This window comes from Sapajus apella, unplaced genomic scaffold (genome assembly GCF_009761245.1).
Source record: "Sapajus apella isolate SASKATOON/1434 unplaced genomic scaffold, GSC_monkey_1.0 scaffold15, whole genome shotgun sequence".
Taxonomy (NCBI): domain Eukaryota; kingdom Metazoa; phylum Chordata; class Mammalia; order Primates; family Cebidae; genus Sapajus; species Sapajus apella.
In genome coordinates this window covers 30,715,159-30,734,382 of record NW_022436955.1, presented here as the reverse complement: position 1 = coordinate 30,734,382, position 19,224 = coordinate 30,715,159, and the positions used below count along the sequence as shown (strand labels likewise).

The window sequence follows — 19,224 nt, the reverse complement described above, 5'->3', positions numbered from 1 at the left end:
GACAGTCTGACTGAGGAAGTCAGGCAGGAACAGCGCGTAGTTAACTGAGCGAACATCAGCAGGACTGTGTAGCCGCTACATGTGCTGTGCTGCTTGTTTTGCCAGAAAGGAAATAAACATTTGTATTTGTTGGAGTAATTCCTTCCTGTGAGGTGCAATTTTAAGCTTACAGAACTCTAAACCAAGTGGACCCCCACATCCCCAAGAGGCATGAGGGTCCCTGGCAGAGCAGGTGGTGCTGCTGGAAGCGCAGCACCCGCTGCCTCGTTCTACACTCGCAGCACCTGGAGGGTGACCTGGGTGGCCAGCTGTTCATGGCACATGCTGGGGAGCGAGTGCAGGGGCCAGCTGACTCATTCTGCCGAGACACAGAGAGTGAATATCACTGGCTCTGGGATCAGGGTGGTGTCTGACACAACTCCTCAGCTGTGCCGTCATGGGGTGGCCACAGAGGATGTGCAGATGAGGGGCATGGTGGGAGCCCACAGAGCTGCGCATGGATGGGCAGGTGTTGGTTTAGACAGCACTGGCCGGGAGCACTCAGCCCGGTGTCCACACAGCCCGGCGTGGCAGCCACTAGCCTCCTGTGGCTTCAGAACCCTCAGCGTGGTTCTTCAGGAAGAAAACTGGGGTCGGGGTGGGAGGAGTTTGCATGTTTAATTTTATTCCATGTTAATTAACTTGTCATGGGTGATTCGGGTAGTACAGGCTTAGAACCGTCCCCAGGTGTGTGCACAGAGCAGGTCCTCCATCTAGGGGAGGTTTGTGTGTTTGGAGAAGAAAGTTGTGTGGATAAAAAATATAGGGAATCATTTAAAAAATTATTATGTGCTGTAGGACTTCTCAGAGCCCTTAATATTCTAATGTACATTAACAGTTTAGAAGGAGATTTTTCTTTCCACAAAAACTTTTTTTTTTTTTGAGAGTCTTACTCTTGCCCAGGCTGGGGTGCAGTGAATGGCGCGATCTTGGCTCACTGCAACCTCCACCTCCCAGGTTCAAGCAATTCTCCTGCCTCAGCCTTCCAAGTAGCTGGAATTACAGGTGCCTGCCACTATGCCCAGCTAATTTTTTGTATTTTTAGTAGAGGCTGGTTTTCACCATGTTGGCCAGGCTGGTCTTGAACTCCTGACCTCATGATTCGCCTACCTCGGCTTTCCAAAGTGCTGGGATTACAGGCATGAGCCACCGTGCCCGGCTGCCCCCAAAAGCTTTTTGACCATACAGTTTTTTTGAAGTTGCCCTGACCCTGTGGAAGCACTGGCGTCCGTGGAAAGGGCTCTGGAGAAAGTTAGTGCAGGAGACCAGGAGGTGTTTGGGTGCCTGCAGGAAGTGTCACATTCATAGTTCTGAAAAGTTATGTTGAGTATTTCACATTAGACAGAGTTGGATTCTACAGATTAGCAGACATCCCCATCGTACACAGCCAGGTGACCTCTAGACCCAGTGAAGGCTGGTGGAGGAAGGCGGGAGAATGCCCTGAAGTGTGTCTCCCAGTTATGCATAAGGCTGCGGCAGTGTGTGGCTGTGGGTGCCTGGGAAGTGTGAGAGCTGGCAGAGCCAGGTGTGTTGGGCAGCGAGAAACATTAGCGCTGGATCAGCAGGGCAGGCCTGCCTTGATGCAGCTGAGGCGGAAACCACAGTGTTTGATAGGCAGCTGTTTTATTTTGAACAGATATTTGGGCTTATTTAAAAAGTGCTTAAAACCTAATTGTATCATCCTATTTTTGAGGAGAAAAACACCCACCAATTTATGTGGAAAACTGGGGACGAGTAAGTAAGCTGATGGCTTCTGGGCCTCCTGGTGAGGCCCCTTGTCCCCGTCTCTCTCCATCCTGTGCGGCTTCGGTCACTGCAGCGTGGTTCTGCCCCGAGACAGTGCTCTCCATCTTCCTGATTCCCCTAGGACTGCTGTTCTGGTCTCCTTAACCTTGCCCTCTTAGAGAAGAATGAGAGTGAATTCTGGCGAAAAGAAAGGCCAGGCGTGGTGGCTCACATCTGTAATCCTAGCACTTTGGGAGGCTGAGATGGGTGGATCGCCTGAGGTTAGGAGTTTGAGACCAGTTTGGCCAACATGGAGAAACCCTGTGTCTTCTAAAATTACAAAAATCAGCTGGGCGTTGTGGTGCACGCCTATAACCCCAGCTACTTGGGAGGCTGGGGCACGAGAATCGCTTGAACCTGGGAGGCAGAGGCTGCATCGAGCCACCGAGACAGAATAAGACTCTGTCTCAAAAAAAAAAAGAAGAAGAAGAAGAAATGAACAGGAGACGCTCCCCAGGTGACCACGTTCTTGGAGAAATACTGTCTAAAACAGTCACCGTTGAAAATACTGAGCATTAGCTTGGGATAGATTGGTCACCGTTTTGAGGGTTAACCCGGGAGGCTGCATAGATGCTCAGTCATAGCTAGAGCTGGGCTTTTGCTCGGTCAGTAAGCGCGCGTCTGTGCTCTAGCGCTCTTTCCTGCTCTTCCATTTCCACTTGTGGCTTTGCTTTAATCTCCTTTCTGTTGCAAATGTGCCCTGCATCAAGTGCTGCCGCCCGCCTTCCTCTCTGGGCTCTGGTTCTAGGTGAGATGCCACTGAAGTGACAGGATAGCCCTGGGCACTGAGAGCCTCATTTGGAAAATGCTGAGTATCAAATGCTAAATAATTGTGTATATACTTCAAGCCCTTATTTCATTTTTGTTTTTTGTTTTACTTTTACAGTGAGTGTTGAAAAGATAGACCTGAAGGGATTATCACACACAAAAAATGACAGAAATGTTGAATGTTCCTTTGAGGTAAGATGCTAAGTTTTTTCCCCTCTCTCCTGTAAGGGTAGGAAGAAAACACTTACCCTGGAGACTCTTTTCTTTACCTAGACAAGGCTGTGCCTTGTACAAAGCCCTGTGCCAGTGCTGTATAGGAAGCTGGCCCTAGGCCTGGGTGGGCCATCTCGGGGGTGGGGGGTTGTTGGCTGCGGGCCCTCTACAGGTGGGAGGGGTGAGGGCTCGGGCAGGGTCTGGGGCTGTCAGTTCTGGTGTGAATGGTGCATACCTCAGAGGGGCTTGGGCAGGGTTTGGAGTTGTCAGTTCAGGTGTGAATGGTGCATTCCTCAGGGGGCTGGGGCAGAACTGGATGAGGCAGCCTGCAGAGCAGCACACACACAACCAGGGTGGGTGCGTGGTGCCTGCAGAGACCAGCTGCTCCCCTTCTTACTCACCACATGGTGAGGAAACCTCCTTGGTCTGGGCAGGGAATGCTCCCTGAACTGACTCGCTCAGGTGCTGGGAGTCGGTCACCAAAGTTGGGTACCATGAAGACTCAGGAGAGTTGAGCAATGTTGTGTTTCTGGGTTTGAGACCCACGGTGACCAGGAACGAGATGGCCGGAAGCCCATTTCTCTCTCATAGCAGGGCAAGCAGGAGGCTGCCCCGCTCCCTGGTCACTGTGCCCATCAGAACCTGAGGGTGCCCTTAGGGTTACACGCCCCCTCTGGCTACTCTGTGACATCCCTAGGATGTGGCCCCCTGCTCCCGGCCCAAGGTGGCAGGCAGGATGCCAGTCCTCACGTGTTCATCCTGGGCAGCAGGCTGCAGGAGGAAGAAAGGGAGGCTCTGAATCTTTCTCTTAAGGAACATTGCTGAAAGCAGCCTCTAGACACTTCACTTCTATTTTGTTGGCCACATTTAGTTTCTTGGTCCCACGTGAATGCCAGAGAGGCTGGGAAATGTGTCCCGGCTAGCAGTGCTCAGCTCCCAGTCAGGGCTCTGATAAACCCTGGCGCGGGGACATTCTCTCTGAACCACCTGTGTGTCAAGTGCTGACTGCTCATGGAGGTTGGCTTCCAGCGTCGTTGGAGAGTGCTCTCTGGACAAAACTTGTGTGAGCATCTGGCATGACTAATTTGTGCAGCTCACTAATTTTTTGAAGAGTGTAGCGACACCAAAATACTTCAAATCCTTTTTCCACTGAAGGGACAAGCCTCCCCTTTGTTTGTGGAGACTGTTGAGATAGGCAGTTGCCACGCTATGCATTTTTCTTTGAAAAATGTAAGGAAAATCCTCAGCTGCTGAGGTGTGGAGGTTGCTGGCACGTGTGGTGGTAGTGCCAGAGTCTCGGCACCCGTGGAGTTCCTAGGGCCCACATTGTATAGCCCTGACAGAGCCCAGGGAAAGACCACAGGGGCCTTCTGAATGCCCTGGAACCCAGCAGTGGTCCCAGTGACCCTGGGTGTTTGCTGACATTATGCAGTGCTCCTTCCGTCATTCCCTGCATTGCGGTGTCAGGCGTCCTCAGGCACTGGTGGGGACTGTGCCCTAAGAAGGTGCTGTGCGCAGAGGAGTCTTCGCATATGGTCATAGCACAGTGGGCTTTGATTTGCTCCCAATCTTTAGTCCGGTTATTTGTGGTGAGGAAATTGGAAGTCAGGTCCATCCAGTGTAAGGTGTGGGAACTTCATACAACCTGACCGCCCATAGCTTTTCTTTTCTTTCTTTCTTTTTTTTTTTTTAAGACATTGTCTTGCTCTGTCACCAGGCTGGAGTGTAGTGGCGTGATCTTGGCTCACTACAGCCTTGAGCTCCTGGGCTTAAGTAATCCCCCCACTGTAGCCTCCCAGTAGCAGGAACCACAGGCACATGCCACGACATGCAGCTAATTTTTGTACTTTTGTGGAGATGGGGTTTCACCATGTTGCTCAGGCTGATCTTGTATTCCTGAGCTCAAGCGATCTGCCCCTCTCAGCCTTCCAAAGTGCTGGGATTACGGGCATGAGCCATCACACCTGGCCATATTTTTCTATTTTAGAAATCAAGTTGATTCTGAAAGCTAGCGGGACATGGTGGCTCATGCCCGTAATCCCAGCACTTTGGGAGGCAGTGGTAGATAGATCACTCAGGATCAGGAGTTCAAGATCAGCCTGGCCAACATGGTGAAACCCCATCTCTACTAAAAATACAAAAATTAGCCAGATGTGGTGGCAGGCACCTGTAGTCCGAGCTACTCAGGAGGCTGTGGTGGGGGAATCCTTGAACCCGGGAGGCAGAGGTTGTAGTGCTGAGATCACACCACTGCACTCCAGCCTGGGCAACAGAGTGAGACTCCGTCTCAAAAAAAAAAAAAAAAAGTTGCTTCTGAAAGTTATATGGAAAGAATTAGAGTAATTAAAATAACTTTGAAAAGAAAAAAATTGGAAGATTGGCAGTTCCTGATTTTAGCACTTCCCAAACAGAAGGATCACAACACTGTGGGGCAGCTGAAGGGAAAGTTGCACAGGTGAGTGGGACAGAAGAGGCCGCAGGCAGACTCACACACACACACACAGGTTGTGAAGGAGGGCCATGAGGAAAGGATGCTCTTCAGCAGACTCCCAGACCCGACATCCATCTGCAGAAAAAGGGAGCCTTGACTCCATCCGCAGCCCTTAGTCCAAATTAACTCAAAAGTGATCGGAGACTTAAATGTAAACACAAAACAAAGACTTCCAGGAGAAAACAAACTTTATGATTTAAATCAGCTAAAGATTTCTGAGACACAGTGCCAAAAACATCCATAAAAGACAAAATTGATGAATTAGAATATATTAAAACTTAAAATTTTCTCTTTAAGAGACACTGTGAAGAGAATGGAAAAGCACAAATTAGGAGAAAATATTTGCAAATCATGTAGCTGTTGAAGGATTTATATATTCAAAATGTATAAAGAATTCTCAAAACTAGCCAGGCGCGGTGGCTCACCCCTGTAATCCCAGCACTTTGGGAATCTGAGGCAGGTGGATCACAAGGTTAGGATTTCAAGACTAACCTGGCCAACATAGCGAAACCGCATCTCTCTAAAAATACAAAAAATTAGCCGAGTATGGTGGTGGGTGTCTGTAATCCTAGCTACTTGGGAGGCTGAAGCAGGATAATTGCTTGAACCCGGGAGGCGGAGGTTGCATTGAGCTGAGATTGCACCATTGCACTTCAGCCGAGTGACTGTACAAGACTCCGTCTCAAAAAAAAAAAAAAAAATTCTCAAAACATTTTTTTAAGAGATGGTGTCTCTGGCCAGGCACGGTGGCTCACGCTTGTAATCCACAACTTTGAGAGGCCGAGGTAGGCGATCACCTGAGGTCAGGAGTTTGAGACCAGCCTGCCCAAGATGGCAAAACCCTCTCTCTACTAAAAATACAAAAATTAGCTGGGTGTGGTGGCAGGCGCCTATAATCCCAGCTGCTCGGGTGGCTGAGGCAAGAGAATCACTTAAAGCCAGGAGGTGGAGGTTGCAGTGAGTCAGGATCATGCCACTGCACTCCAGCCTGGATGACAAGAGCGAAACTCTGTCTCAATTTAAAAAAAAAAGAGAGAGGGGTCTATTTCTGTCACCCAGCTGGTCTTGAGCTCTTGCCTCAAGGGATCCTCCTATCTTGGCCTCCTGGGTTGCTGGGATCACAGGCGTTAGCCACCATGCCCAACAGGTTGCTTCTTACTAAGTTCTGAGAGTTCTGCCAGGTGCAGTGGCACATGTCTGCAGTGGCACATGTCTGCAGTTGCAGCTACTTGGGAGGCTGAGACAAGTATATACCTTGAAGCCAGGAGTTCAAGACCAGCCTGAGCAACAGTGAGACCCTGTTTCCACAAAGAAGAAAAAGAAAACAACCCATTAAAAAATGAATGAAAGATTTGAACAGATGATTTGCCAAGGATGATAGGAAGGTCCATGGGTGGTAAATAAACGAATATGAAAAGATATTCACCATCGCTTAACATTAGGAAAATGCCAGTTAAACCACAGTGAGAGCCTGTACACCTCTTAAAATACTCAAATGAAAACCACCGACCCCACCGACCTCAGGCTGCAGTGTGGAGGAGCTGGAATCTCATGCATTAAAGGTGGGATGTGAAATGGTGCCACCACTTTGGAAAACAGTTTGGCAGTTTTTTTTTTTTTTAAATATGACCTATAAGTTCCAGCCTAGGTTTACCCAGGAGGAATTAAGCACATGTGCATAAAAGATTCACGCATGAGTGTTTATAGCAGCTTTGTTTGTAACATTCTAAGACTGTGAACAGCCGAGATACCGTTCACAGGAGCGTGGATAGGCCAACCCTGGTGTTACGTCCACGCAGTGGAATTCCACTCGGCAGTAATGGTGAGTGGTCTCAGAATGGACGACTGAGATAGCCATATGCACGAATCTCATGTTGTGTGAAAGAAACTAGACGACTCCTTCAAAAAAAAATGAGTATATACTCAATAAGTCCATTTATGAGTCTAGTTACATAAAATTCTAGAAAATGCAAACTCATCTGTAGCAATGGAAGCAGTCAGTGGTTCCCTGAAGAGGGGCCAGAGGACACCTTAGGGGTGTTGCTTGCTGTCATGGTGGGACGTGGCTCACAAGTGCTCTGGGGTCAGCACAGCAGATGCAGCCCCTAAATATATGCAGGTCATTGTCATTTTTAATTCATTCAAACTCCTTTTGTTAAAAAAAATACTTGAAGATTCAAGCTTTTCCTTTTGTCCCTAGCACCTTGACTAATGAAAATCAAATTGTCCTTTAAAAAATAAGTTGTCCTTTGTAAGTGGAAATAAATAGCGATTATACTGTGGCCAGAGCATAGAACGGCACTCTTAGGAGTGTCTGCCATACTTCAGTGAGGCAGAGCAGTCTGTTGCTAACAGTATGGCAAGGTTCAAAGAAACATTTTCTTCTGACAACTTTCAGGGAGAAATAAGTAACTTCTCCGTGCCTCATTGATTTTCTCAGTCTTGTTTCTTATTTTAATTTTTATGTATTGTTGTGCTCCAGGATACAAATGAAAGGTTACTGTTTTATAGGACTATATAAGTCACTGGATTAAGATGACGTCAAGATGTATGAGCTTTTAATCTGTGGAGTTAGTTTTGATTTTGCCGAAATTGTTAGTTCCTAGTTTCTGAGGAAATCAAGTCAGTACACAGGATGCAAATGGTTGAACCTTTTTGATATAAAAGCAGCATTTCAGGGGCTGAGGCGGGAGCATCACCAGAGGCAAAGAGATTGTGACCAGCCTGGGCAACAACGAGACCTGTCTCTTAAAAAAAAAATTATAGGGGCCAGGCACAGTGGTGCACGCCTGTAATCCCAGCACTTTGGGAGGCCGAGGCAGGCAGACTGCTTAAGCTAGCCTGGGCAACATGGTGATCCTATCACTACAAAAAAAAATACAAAAATTAGTTGATCATAGTGGCACTCACCTATCGTCCTAGCTACTGACGAGGCTGAGGTGGGAGGATCACTTGAGCCTGGGAGGTCAATGTTGCAGTGAATCAAGATCACACCAGTGCGCTCCAACTTGGGCAACAGACTGAGACGTTGTCTCAAAAAAGAAAAAATTATAAAATAATACTAATAAACAACTCTTACCAAACCATTCTTTAAAGCTACCCAGACATTATTTTAGTGTTGTATCTTTTCTTTAAAAGTTTATTTTTCATTTGGGTGGCTGAGGCACGAGGATCGCTTGAACTCGATAGGTGGAGGTTGAAGTGAGCCGAAACTGCGCCACCGTGCTCCAGCCTGGGCGACAGAGCAAGACACTGTCTCAAAAAAAAGAAAAGAAAAGCAAAAAATTGTTTTTCATTCTCCAAACAACATTAACTGTTCTGAGTTTGCTGTCACTATTAGCAAAGAGGGAGTCCTGGCGAGTGAGGTTTCCCTGAGTCTTTGTTTGTGTCACGTGTACGTGTGTACAGTAGAAGGCCTGAGATGCCACAGGCGTTGCCAGAGCAGCAGGCACTGGGTAGACCCTGCCCTCCGAGGCTGGGGATCCTGTGGTGATGAGCGTGGCTGCAGAAGGCGAGCCCTGGCGGAGCCGAGCCCTGGCGGAGCCGAGTGGTACATTCTGGGTGTCTTCATGTCTCACCCAGTGTCCAACGCTGTGTTTCTCCTCGAGCTGTTTTGTGTTTGTTTGTTTTTTGAGAAGGGCTTAGAAAACCGTTCCTTCCCCCACACCTTTCTCCGTTGGCTGGAATCCCTCTCGTGTGCAGGAGAACCTACAACCTGCCGGGTGTTTGCTCTGCTCTGTAGAAGGCTGCCTCGTCTTTCTGTCTTTAGTTGAGTGTTTCATTCCTACTGGACTAGTTTTCATTTAAGAGAACTCTTGTGCTCTGACAGTTCTTTTTCCTTTCTTTTTTCTTTTTTAAGACAAAGCTTTGCTCTTGTTGCCCAGACAGGAGTGCAATGGCGTGATCTCAAGTCACTATAACCTCTGCCTCCCCGGCTCACTTGATTCTCCTGCCCCAGCCTCCCCAGTAGCTGGGATTACAGGTGTGTGCCACCACGCCCGGCTAATTTTTTGTATTTGTAGTAGAGATGGGGTTTCTCCTTGTTGGCCAGGCTGGTCTGGAACTCCCAACCTCAGGTGATCTGCCCACCTCGGCCTCCCAAAGTGCTGGGATTACAGGTGTGAGCCACCACACCCAACCCGTTCTTTTTTCCTAACATCCTGTTCTCGGATATGCTTTCTTCTCTTAGCTTAGTAACAGTACTGTTGAAAGGTTTTTAGTTTTCTTAAAATCAGTCTGTACTTTCCCTTGGCTGCCGTGTTCTCCTTGCTGACTTTGCCTGTCTCTGTGCTGGGCCTTGGCTCAGGTCTGGGGTTCCTGGGCTGCCTGTCCCCTCAGGGGTGTGGCTGGGCCTGCCCCCAGGGATGCCTGGTTGGGCCTTTTCTTGTACACAGTGGGGCTGTGTAGCTCTAGGAACTCTGGAGGGAGGCTGTATGGAGAAATTGGGATGTTCAGAGCTAGTCCACAGTGAGTCGGAGGAGCTAGACTCTGCATGTGAAACCATCCTGAGCATGCATGGGCTCTGTGCACATTTGGCTTTGGGGCATGATTAAGATGCCTGAAAATTTGTCCAGATAAGGCTCAGTAGCTCTTTGAAGACATAGTATAAAATGCTGTGCCAGAATCTTACTGGCAGCACTTTTTCTTGGTGAAATGTAAAGTAATGGGGTAGCAGGCTGTGGATACTTGTGGGTTTGGTTGGACACTTGTCCCGATAGCATGGGTCAGGCAGGCATGACAAGAGGACGTTGCTCCCACTCCCATGACCCTCCTGTAGCCGGTTCCCCTCCTGGTGCTGCAGGGCAAGTGGGCAGGTGAGGCAGAGGGCTCCGCCAGGTCTGTATCGAAGCTCCTGCAGCTTAGAAGTCAGCCCCCATCACCTGCAGAGGGAGATGGGCTGGCCTCCGCCTGCCCGTGTGGTCTGTTTCCAGTGTTCACCTTCTGACAGTCTTAGGGAGAAATGTGAGCTGCACCTGCAGGTCAGAGAAGAATGTATCCGAACACAAAGTAGAAGACTCATGCATAAAGGGGATAACTGTTGGAAAAGTGAGTTGTCTGTTGCAGCATAAGATGATCAGTCCACGCCACGTTTTATTGTTGGGCTGTTGGATTTCACATCTTTCTTCGGTTAGGGCGCAGTAGGAAAGATTCAGCCTAGATGCAGGTGTGAGAGCTGTGCAGACGAGAAGTTCTCTATGACACGCTTTACCTCCAAAGGTACACCCTGGGTCAGGCATCTTCATGGCAGAAGTTTGCACCTGTTGTCTGTGGTGGTCTTGGAGTTCTGTGTGGGGAAGCAGTTTAGGAGCCTCTCCCAAAGCTTTTTAGTGTTAGCAGATTTTAATATTTCAGGCACAGATCTAGCTCAACTTTTTTTTTTTTTTTTTTTTTGAGATGGAGTTTCACTCTTATCACTGAGGCTGGAGTGCAGTGGCGCAATCTCTACTCACCTCAACCTTTGCCTACCGGTTTCAAGCGATTCTCCTGCCTCAGCCTCCCAAGTAGCTGGGATTACAGGCGCGTGCCACCACTCCCAGCTAATTTTGTATTTTTAGTAGAGACAGGGTTTCTCTATGTTAGTCAGGCTGGTCTTGAACTCCGGCCTCAGGTGATCCACCTACCTTGGCCTCCCAAAGTGCTGGGATTATGGGCGTGAACCACCGTGCCCAGCCTCAAATATTTTCATTTTAGATGTGGAAGACTCTAGGTGGCATGGTGAGCTCCTTGCAGCCATTAGTTCCAAGGACACTGGTGCTTCCTTGATGAATTCTGGTAGGCACTAGGCTTCAGGAGAAGAGGTGGCCTCTTCCCTTGACTGGCCTGTGTGTTATGAGAGCGTGATGAAACAGACCCAGGAGTGGCTGCTGTGTAATGTGACAACGACTGAAGACAGAGACTGGCCTGAGGTTCAGCAGACAGGAGGGTAGACGCTGGGGGCTAGACTCTGCAGGTGCATGTGTGTGGGTGGGGGAGCAGAGGTGGTTTGGGTGCCGCTGAGCTCTCTGCGCTCTAAATCAGTGTTAATACCACTTTTGCGTATGCACAATATATTTGGTCATTTTATTTGCCAACTTGAAATCCCCTGGCTTCCTGAGGACTTGAGTGCAGTTTGCATTTGGTGCTTGTCCCTTCCTGACCTGGTCGCCCTGTCATCTCAGGCCATCCCCTCTGTCCATCTCATTCCTGTAGCTAACTTCTTATTTGCCTTTCAGAAGCCATCCCAAGTGCCTGTCCGTGCAGAAACTCCCTCTAATGTGCAAAAGCCCGCTCTTCTTCCCCCTCATTAGGGCTTAGTTAGCACCTCATGTGACAACCATTGTGATAGCTGGGGGAAGCTGAGCAAAAAGACACCGCCCTTTTGCCCCTGGAGCTTAGCGTGCATCTGTGGAGATGGACATCCATAAAGCTATGCAGTGACACCGCCCGCTGCTGTATGCGGGGAAGGAAACGCAGATGCTGGGGCTGGGCATACCAGGCGTTGCAGAACCTCCTCCAGAAAACCCTTTCCATGCCCTTCCCCGGATCCCTCTTCTGCAGCTCTGGTGTTCACTGCCCTGTCGTGGGGCTGTTGATGGACTCACGCTGCCCCCACAGCTCTGCGGTGTCCTGAGAGCAGGGCCTGGGCTCACTGTGTGCCCACAGCGCCTGGCGCACCACGGGCCCTTGCTGTGGGTTGAAGAGCTGCTCTCTGGAAATGTGTCGGTCCTGCCTCTGAGGCACACAGGCTCACCTAAGAATAGGAGGTTCCCTGAGGAAAGTGCATAGGGCACACACAAGCAATTAAAATTGTCAGGGATTTTCTAGAACTTACAGTTGGCAGCTGTAGACCCCACACTGGAGTAGTTTGGTGATACTCTGAATAACTGCACAAAACAAGTTAAACGTGAGAGGACTGGAGCTGTGTGACTGTTGTTTCTGTAACAAGTCAAGGAATGCGTAGGTGCTTCCCACAGCAGCTGCACAGCCCACGGGCTCAGCTGCCGACTGAACCTTTGCCCCAGTCGTACCCGGACTCGTGTGCCGAGAACCAAGTATGTGGCGTCTGTTTCTAAGGTTTGTTTGTTTATTTGTTTTTAAGGTCTTATGGTCTGATTCTTCAATAACATCAGTAACCAAATCTTCCTCTGAAGTGACTGAATTTATTTCAAAGGTAAGGTGATCAAGGGCTCTTATAAAAATGAAAAGAATCACATTCCCCAGTGGCTGATGATACCACAGAGTAATTTTACCGGTCACTCCCTTCAGCCAGTGAGCCAACGCAGGGCCAGGCCTCCTGCCCATCCACCGTGGGTTCCCCAGTCCGCTGCTAACATGAGTGCAGCCGTGAGCACAGGATCCTGACACCACGGGTCCCCTCCTTCTGCTGTTGAGACTCAGAGGAGGCTCCCCTCCTCCCTTCCCCTCCCCTCCCCTCTCCTCCCGTCCCCTCCTCTCCCCTCCCCTGCCTCTTTTTCCTTTTCTGCCATCGAAGCTCACTGCAGCCTTGACCTCCTGGGCTCAGGTGATCCTCCCACCTCAGCCTCCTAAGTAGCTGAGACTATAGGCATACACCACCCTTATCTTTACAAATACCTGGTTCAGATGTTTAGGGCCCACTGAGGCCCTAAACTGTCTCAGCAAAATGAGGCATGTCAGACAGTCACCTCTGTGAATGGGATAGCACATGTAAATGTCTCCAAAGAGAGTCTTACATTTTCATTATAAAGCCAAGAGCCCCATCCTGCAGGAGAATGTGGAGTGAGGACAGTCTCTGATCACACTTACCTTTTTGGCATCTCAGGCATTAAAGAACACTACAGGCCATGCCTTCGAGGGTAACAGACACCCCTCTTAGAATCTGCTTTTCCCTCTGCAGTGTTTAAAATACTCAGTTTCCTCACCTCTGTGTGTAGTTTCTCATTTTTTTTTTTTTTTTTTTTTGAGACGGAGTTTCGCTCTTGTTACCCAGGCTGGAGTGCAATGGCGCAATCTCGGCTCACCACAACCTCCGCCTCCTGGGTTCAGGCAATTCTCCTGCCTCAGCCTCCTGAGTAGCTGGGATTACAGGCATGCACCACCATGCCCAGCTAATTTTTTGTATTTTTAGTAGAGACGGGGTTTCACCATGCTGACCAGGATGGTCTCGATCTCTTGACCTCATGATCCACCCGCCTCGGCCTCCCAGAGTGCTGGGATTACAGGCGTGAGCCACCGCGCCCGGCCCGTTTCTCATTTTGTTAAACACATCCTCCCTCGACTCCACTAATGCTGGCTGGAACTTCAGCCTCTCATTGGGCTTTTGTCTCAGTGTTTTTGTTGTCCTTTTTTTCTTTTTGAGACAGAGACTCACTCTGTCGCCCAGGCTGGAGTGCAGGGACATGATCTTGGCTCACTGCAACTTCGCCTCCCAGGCTCAAGTGATTCTCCTGCCTCAGCCTCCCGAGTAGCTGGGATTACAGGCATGTGCCACTGTGCCTGGCTAATTTTGTAGTTTTAGTAGAGTCGGGGTTTCTCCACATTGGTCGGGCTGGTCTTGAACTCCCAACCTCAGGTGATCTGCCTACCTCAGCCTCCCAAAGTGCTGGGATTACAGGCGTGAGCCACTGCGCCTGGCACCATTTTATCCTCAAGTATTTCTTCTGCCCCATCCTCCCCTCTCCTGGGACTCCAGCTGCATACGCCTCAGACTCCAGGTGTTGCCACCCCACCACTCTCTCATGCTTGTGCGTTTCTCGGTTTGTGCGTTTCTCGGTTTGTGCGTCTGGGTGCTTCCTGTGCCCCTCTCCATGCCAGCTGATTCCCTCAGCTTTTCCCAGGCTGTTGTGGAGCCTGTGCATGTACTCAAGTCCTCATCTCTGGTGCCAGGGGTTTCTTTTGTCCTCACTCTGCTGCCAGGGGTTTCTTTTGTGTCTTCTCTCCCTGGTTTTTCCATTTGATGTGTCCTAGGAAGTTTCCATTTCTTTCCCAGGCGTGGTGGCTCACGCCTGTAATCCCAGCACTTCAGGAAGCTGAGGAGGGCAGATCATGAGGTCAGGAGTTTGAGACCAGCCTGACCAACATGGTGAAACTCCGTCTCTGCTAAAAATACAAAAGTTAGCCTGGCGTGGTGGCGTGAGGCAGGAGAATGGCTTGAACTTGGAAGGCGGAGGTTGCAGTAAGCCAAGATTGCGTCACTGCGCTCCAGCCTGGGCGACAGAGCAAGACTCTATCTCAAGGAAAAAGAATTTTCCATCTCTCTGCTGAAAGTTCTCGTTTGTTCGTACATGTTGGCTTTTTCTCTAGGTTCTTTAGTATGTCCATCATAGCTGTTGGAAGCCCCTGTCAGATAGGTCCCACATCTGGGTTATTTCTGAATCTGGTTCTAATGATGCCCTTATCTCTTGACAAGAGTGTCCCCCCCCCCCGTTTATTTATTTATTTTGTATGTCTTGCCTGGAAGGGGTCAACACCTCTTCTGCCAGGCCCTTAGTGGGGTTCTGGAGGCCATCTGGGCAAGACAGAACTGGCGCTGGGCGCTCTTGCTGCCAATTACCTGCAGCGCCTCTCCAGTGGAGGCAGCTGCTGCCTGAGTCTGGAGGGTTCTTGTTCAGCGTCCTGCTTTGCTCCCAGCTCAGCCATCCCTGCAGGCCTGTGGTACACAGCGGAGCACTCTCTACCCTCTGAACCCTTTTTCGGGGGTAGACTGCTACTGCTTGTTTGCTACCTGGTGCTGGGTTTGTGGGGGCGAGGGGCTTCTCCTCGCCTCAGCCCAGCCTGGTCCCAGGCAGGCCCATGGGCTTTGGGGTGGCACTTCCTCAGCGTCTTGCCTCCCCAGCGGGAGCTGACCTCCTCCATCGCCAGAGCATTTGTGCTTTTCCTTCTTCCAGGAGCAATGGTTCTTCTTGTGACTGATGGCAGAGGAAGAGAAGAATTGCCCCTGCCCCACCCCTAGAAATGGGGCTTTTGCCTGGGCTCTGGGGCCAGGAACAGTTTTTGTCCCTCCTCCAACATCTTAAGGGCTTTGCCTCACATCCAGAGAATGGTCCTGGGAATGGCACAAGGCCTGGTGTCTGGTCCCCAGGTGTCACCCATGGGGATCTCTCCGGCTCCTATTACAGAAGAGAACTTGTGGAGAAGGGCTCACTTGCCCCTCTTGGGGCTCCAGCAGTTCTCTTGGCTGCATCAGCCTGTGGCCATGTGTCCTTCTCTCTCCAGGCCTGCTGGTGTGGTGGCCACCTGGGCCTTGTGCCCTCCTGGCTCCTCACAGGGGCGGTTCGCGTTTGAAAGTAAGTTCACCTGGTGGCCCAGCAACTCTCACATGAGCTCAGGGAATGTTGTGATTGTATAGATTGTCAAGCTTTTCCTGATGCTGCTGTGAGAGCAATGTTCTTTTCTGGCTTTCTATACCCTACATGGATGCGGGCACCAGAATAGCTCTGATGGGTGGCGTAAATCATAGCAGACCAGCAGGCGGCACCCTGAAGCACCTGCCCTGGGTTTTCCTGCAGTGGCGGAATTCTGCTGATACAGGATGGACCTGACATACCTCCTATGCTTTGTCCTCTCTTTCAGCTATCTCAGCTCTACCCTGAGGAGAACTTGGAGAAACTCATTCCTTGCTTAGCTGGTCCGGATGCATTTTACATGGAGCGAAACCACGTGGATCTGGACTCAGGCCTGAGGTGAGGCACTTACCAGGGCGATGCCGCCCGGCACGTCTGCAGCTCGCAGGGACAGGCTAGTCCCACGGTCAATGTCACGGTCCACCAAGGAGCTTCGAGAGGACGTGCAGCCACCTGGACCTGGACCTGAGTCTCTACTTGGCCTATAGGATTTCCATTAATTCTGGAGGATTTGGGAGCCCTCAGCTGAGGGTGGTTCTGGGCGTGTGAGGAAGGGAATTCCACATGATCCCACCATGTCATGGGCTTTGGCAGTCCTGTGAAATAATCCTGGGTTGCTGTTTCCATCCTGTGGTCCAAGGTTGAGACTCTTCCCAGATAAAACTGGCGTCTCTTAAACACTTTCTCTGGACCTTAGATTGTTTCTTGGCTCAAGTGGCATACGCAGTAATATGGCCTACCATTTCCGTAAATGTGATCAGCCAGGGCCGTGGGGACTGATGTCCGAGTCCCTTTCTGGCTAATGGTGGGTGGCACTGATCCCACGCACGTCATGGGGCACGACTCCTGTCATTGGCCTTGATGAGACCGTGAACACAGTGTCAAAGGGAAGGGCTCGAAGAAGCATGGCAATTGGGCAAGAACTCAGTTGACTTTAAGCCGGAATAATATGAGGCTCTAACACTTCTGGGTTTTTTCCTCTAATACACATTTCTCTTGATTAAAAATTAAATTTTTTCTTCCAGTTTTTCAGCAGGAATGCCATTTTAATGCTGATAAGACCACTTGTTTGCTTTTTAGGTACCTGGCCTCATTACCTTCTCATGTGTTGAAAAATGACCACGTCAGGAGGTTTCTCAGCACTTCCTCTCCGACCCAGCAGCTTCAGAGTCCAAGTGAGTTTGTAACATATGATTAAAGTATATATGTGTACGTATATGTGTGTGTGTGTGTGTGTGTGTGTGTGTGTGTGTGTGTGTGTGTGTGTGTGTGTATAAAATCCCTGGTAGTCTAGTGGTTAGGATTTAAAAAAAAAAAAAAAAAAAAGGCCAGGCATGGTGACTCACATTTGTAATCCCAGCACTTTGGGAGGCCAAGGTGGGCAGTTTACCCAGGTCGGGAGTTCGAGACCAGCCTGACCAACATGGAGAAACCCCATCTCTACTAAAAATACAAAATTACCCTGTAATCCCAGCTACTCAGGAGGCCGAGGTACGAGAATCACTTGAGCCCGGGAGGCAGAGGTTGTGGTGAGCCGAGATCGCACCACTGTATTCCAGCGTGAGCAACAAGAGCAAAACTCTGTCTGAAAAATAATAAGAATAGGAATAATAAATAAATTACATAAATAAAAGTATTTTCATTGTCTGTAAATTTTTATGATATTTATTTTTAAATTCATAGGTCCTGGCAACCCCTCCCTTTCTAAAGTAGGTACAGTGATGGGCGTGTCTGGAAGGTAAGAAATCTTCTGGGTAACTAGCACATTTCATTTAAGCATTTTACATTTACTTTGAGTCCTGTGTAAAGTTGTTTCTAGAATGAAGTCATTCTCAAGTTGAGTCTTGGATGATATTGAGAAGAATTGGGGAGAGATGATTGAATTTGTGATTTCCAAAAAAAAGTTCTCTGAGCCACTGGAACCAGAATTCCCAGGGACTCCTCCCCAGTATAAGCTCCCAGGCCCCATCCCAGACCTAGGAAACTTGAATTTTTGAGAATCTGGCCGTGAGAAGCCTGCTTCCAGAAACACAGGGTCGTGCTGCTGAGGAGCGTCCTCTCTTAGCGTGGGCCCTGGGTAGCTGCAGTTGTGCGCCGGCAACACAGAGGCTCCCCTTCTTTGCTTCAGTGAAGTGGGCTGTCACAGATCAGTGCATGCACACCCCTACGGGGAGCCGCATGGAGATGCAGTCTGGGCGTGAGGCCTCGAGGAGCGGACTGGTGTCCTCCTAGTGTCGGGCTGGTGAGCGCTCAGTCCGTGGGTGTGACTGCAGTTAAGGAGCAAGGCCAGAGTGGAGTGCTGGTCACACCTTCCAGCCTTCTACATTTTACTTTTCTAAAAAAACTGTATTCGAATATTCAAGATGTAATAGTCTATTTTAATTTATGATTTATCAGTGTCATTCTTTGACTTAGAAGTAACAGAAATATTTATCAGAGGAGCATGTTTTTAAAAAATACAAGTAACAGAAACTTAGCATATAAACCAGATATCTGGTTGTGACAGATACATACACATACATAATACATGTTTGTACACACAAGTAGGTACATAACTCTTAAGCACGGCAGAGGCATGTGAGAGTATCTGCACAGCCACCTGTATGCACATGTGTGCACAGGAGTGCACGACAGAAATCTTAGCTGCAGAAGGGTGGTTGGGGAGGGCGGGCAGTAACAACAGCATGCCAGTGTTTGCAGTTCAGAGTGGCCCGTGATACTAGGGCAGGCCAGAAGGCAGAGGCTGGCACAGGAAGGCCTAGAAGTGAAGTCTGTGGTGGAATCTGTGGTTGTGGAAGCTGCAGTTTCTCTGTGCTCCTTCTGCTCCTGTCCTACAGGCCTGTGTGTGGAGTGGCTGGCATTCCATCCTCGCAGAGCGGAGCCCAGCACCACGGGCAACACCCGGCTGGCTCAGCTGCCCCCTTGCCCCACTGCTCCCATACGGGCAGCGCGGGCTCAGCCCTGGCCTACCGGACCCAGATGGACACATCACCCGCCATCCTCATGCCTTCCAGTCTGCAGACCCCTCAGACCCAGGAGCAGAATGGGATTCTAGACTGGCTTAGGAAACTGCGTTTGCACAAGTATTACCCCGTCTTTAAGCAGCTCACCATGGAGAAGGTATGTCGGTTGCCTAGCTGGCCAGACAGAATTGCTGGACTGTTTTCTCAAGACCTCCTTGGGGAAATTGAGTTGAGTTTCCAAAATAAACACAAGGTGGAAGAAGTAGAGAGGCTGAGGCATACCGCCTGTTCTTACAGGGGACAGTGCGCTTTACAGAGGCCACCTGCAGCTGAAGCCAGACAGAAACAGGGTATGTTATAAACAAACAGCTTTTCTAGGTGCTTCCAGATCTTTACAAACTAGACACTGTGTGATGGGAGGGACAGTCTGTCCGCAGAGCCCTACTGTGGACAGAAACGGTGAGCTCTGGTGCCTCACCCTGCTTTAGACATCTCTGCATGTAGTTGGTGCAGATGACTGAGGCGGGTCAGATCTCGAGGAATGGGGGGATTTTACATCTTCCAAGAAGTCATACCTAGAGGATTTTTATGAGGAAACTTTTTTATTGTTAAAATTCTGAAATTTCTTTTTTTTTTTTTTTTTTTTTTTTTTTTTTTTTTTTTT

The 19,224-nt window shown here is 49.4% G+C and overlaps 1 protein-coding gene across 1 annotated transcript in view; it reads left to right on the top strand.

The window, feature by feature from the left end:
* ZCCHC14 (zinc finger CCHC-type containing 14) overlaps positions 1 to 19,224 on the top strand; it is an 80,608-nt gene that overhangs the window by 50,705 nt on the left and 10,679 nt on the right. The window contains exons 3-8 of the mRNA XM_032284627.1: positions 2,711 to 2,784; positions 12,375 to 12,446; positions 15,827 to 15,936; positions 16,678 to 16,772; positions 17,281 to 17,335; positions 18,435 to 18,717. Coding sequence (XP_032140518.1) covers positions 2,711 to 2,784; positions 12,375 to 12,446; positions 15,827 to 15,936; positions 16,678 to 16,772; positions 17,281 to 17,335; positions 18,435 to 18,717 — 689 coding nt within the window. The remainder of the gene's footprint in view (positions 1 to 2,710; positions 2,785 to 12,374; positions 12,447 to 15,826; positions 15,937 to 16,677; positions 16,773 to 17,280; positions 17,336 to 18,434; positions 18,718 to 19,224) is intronic.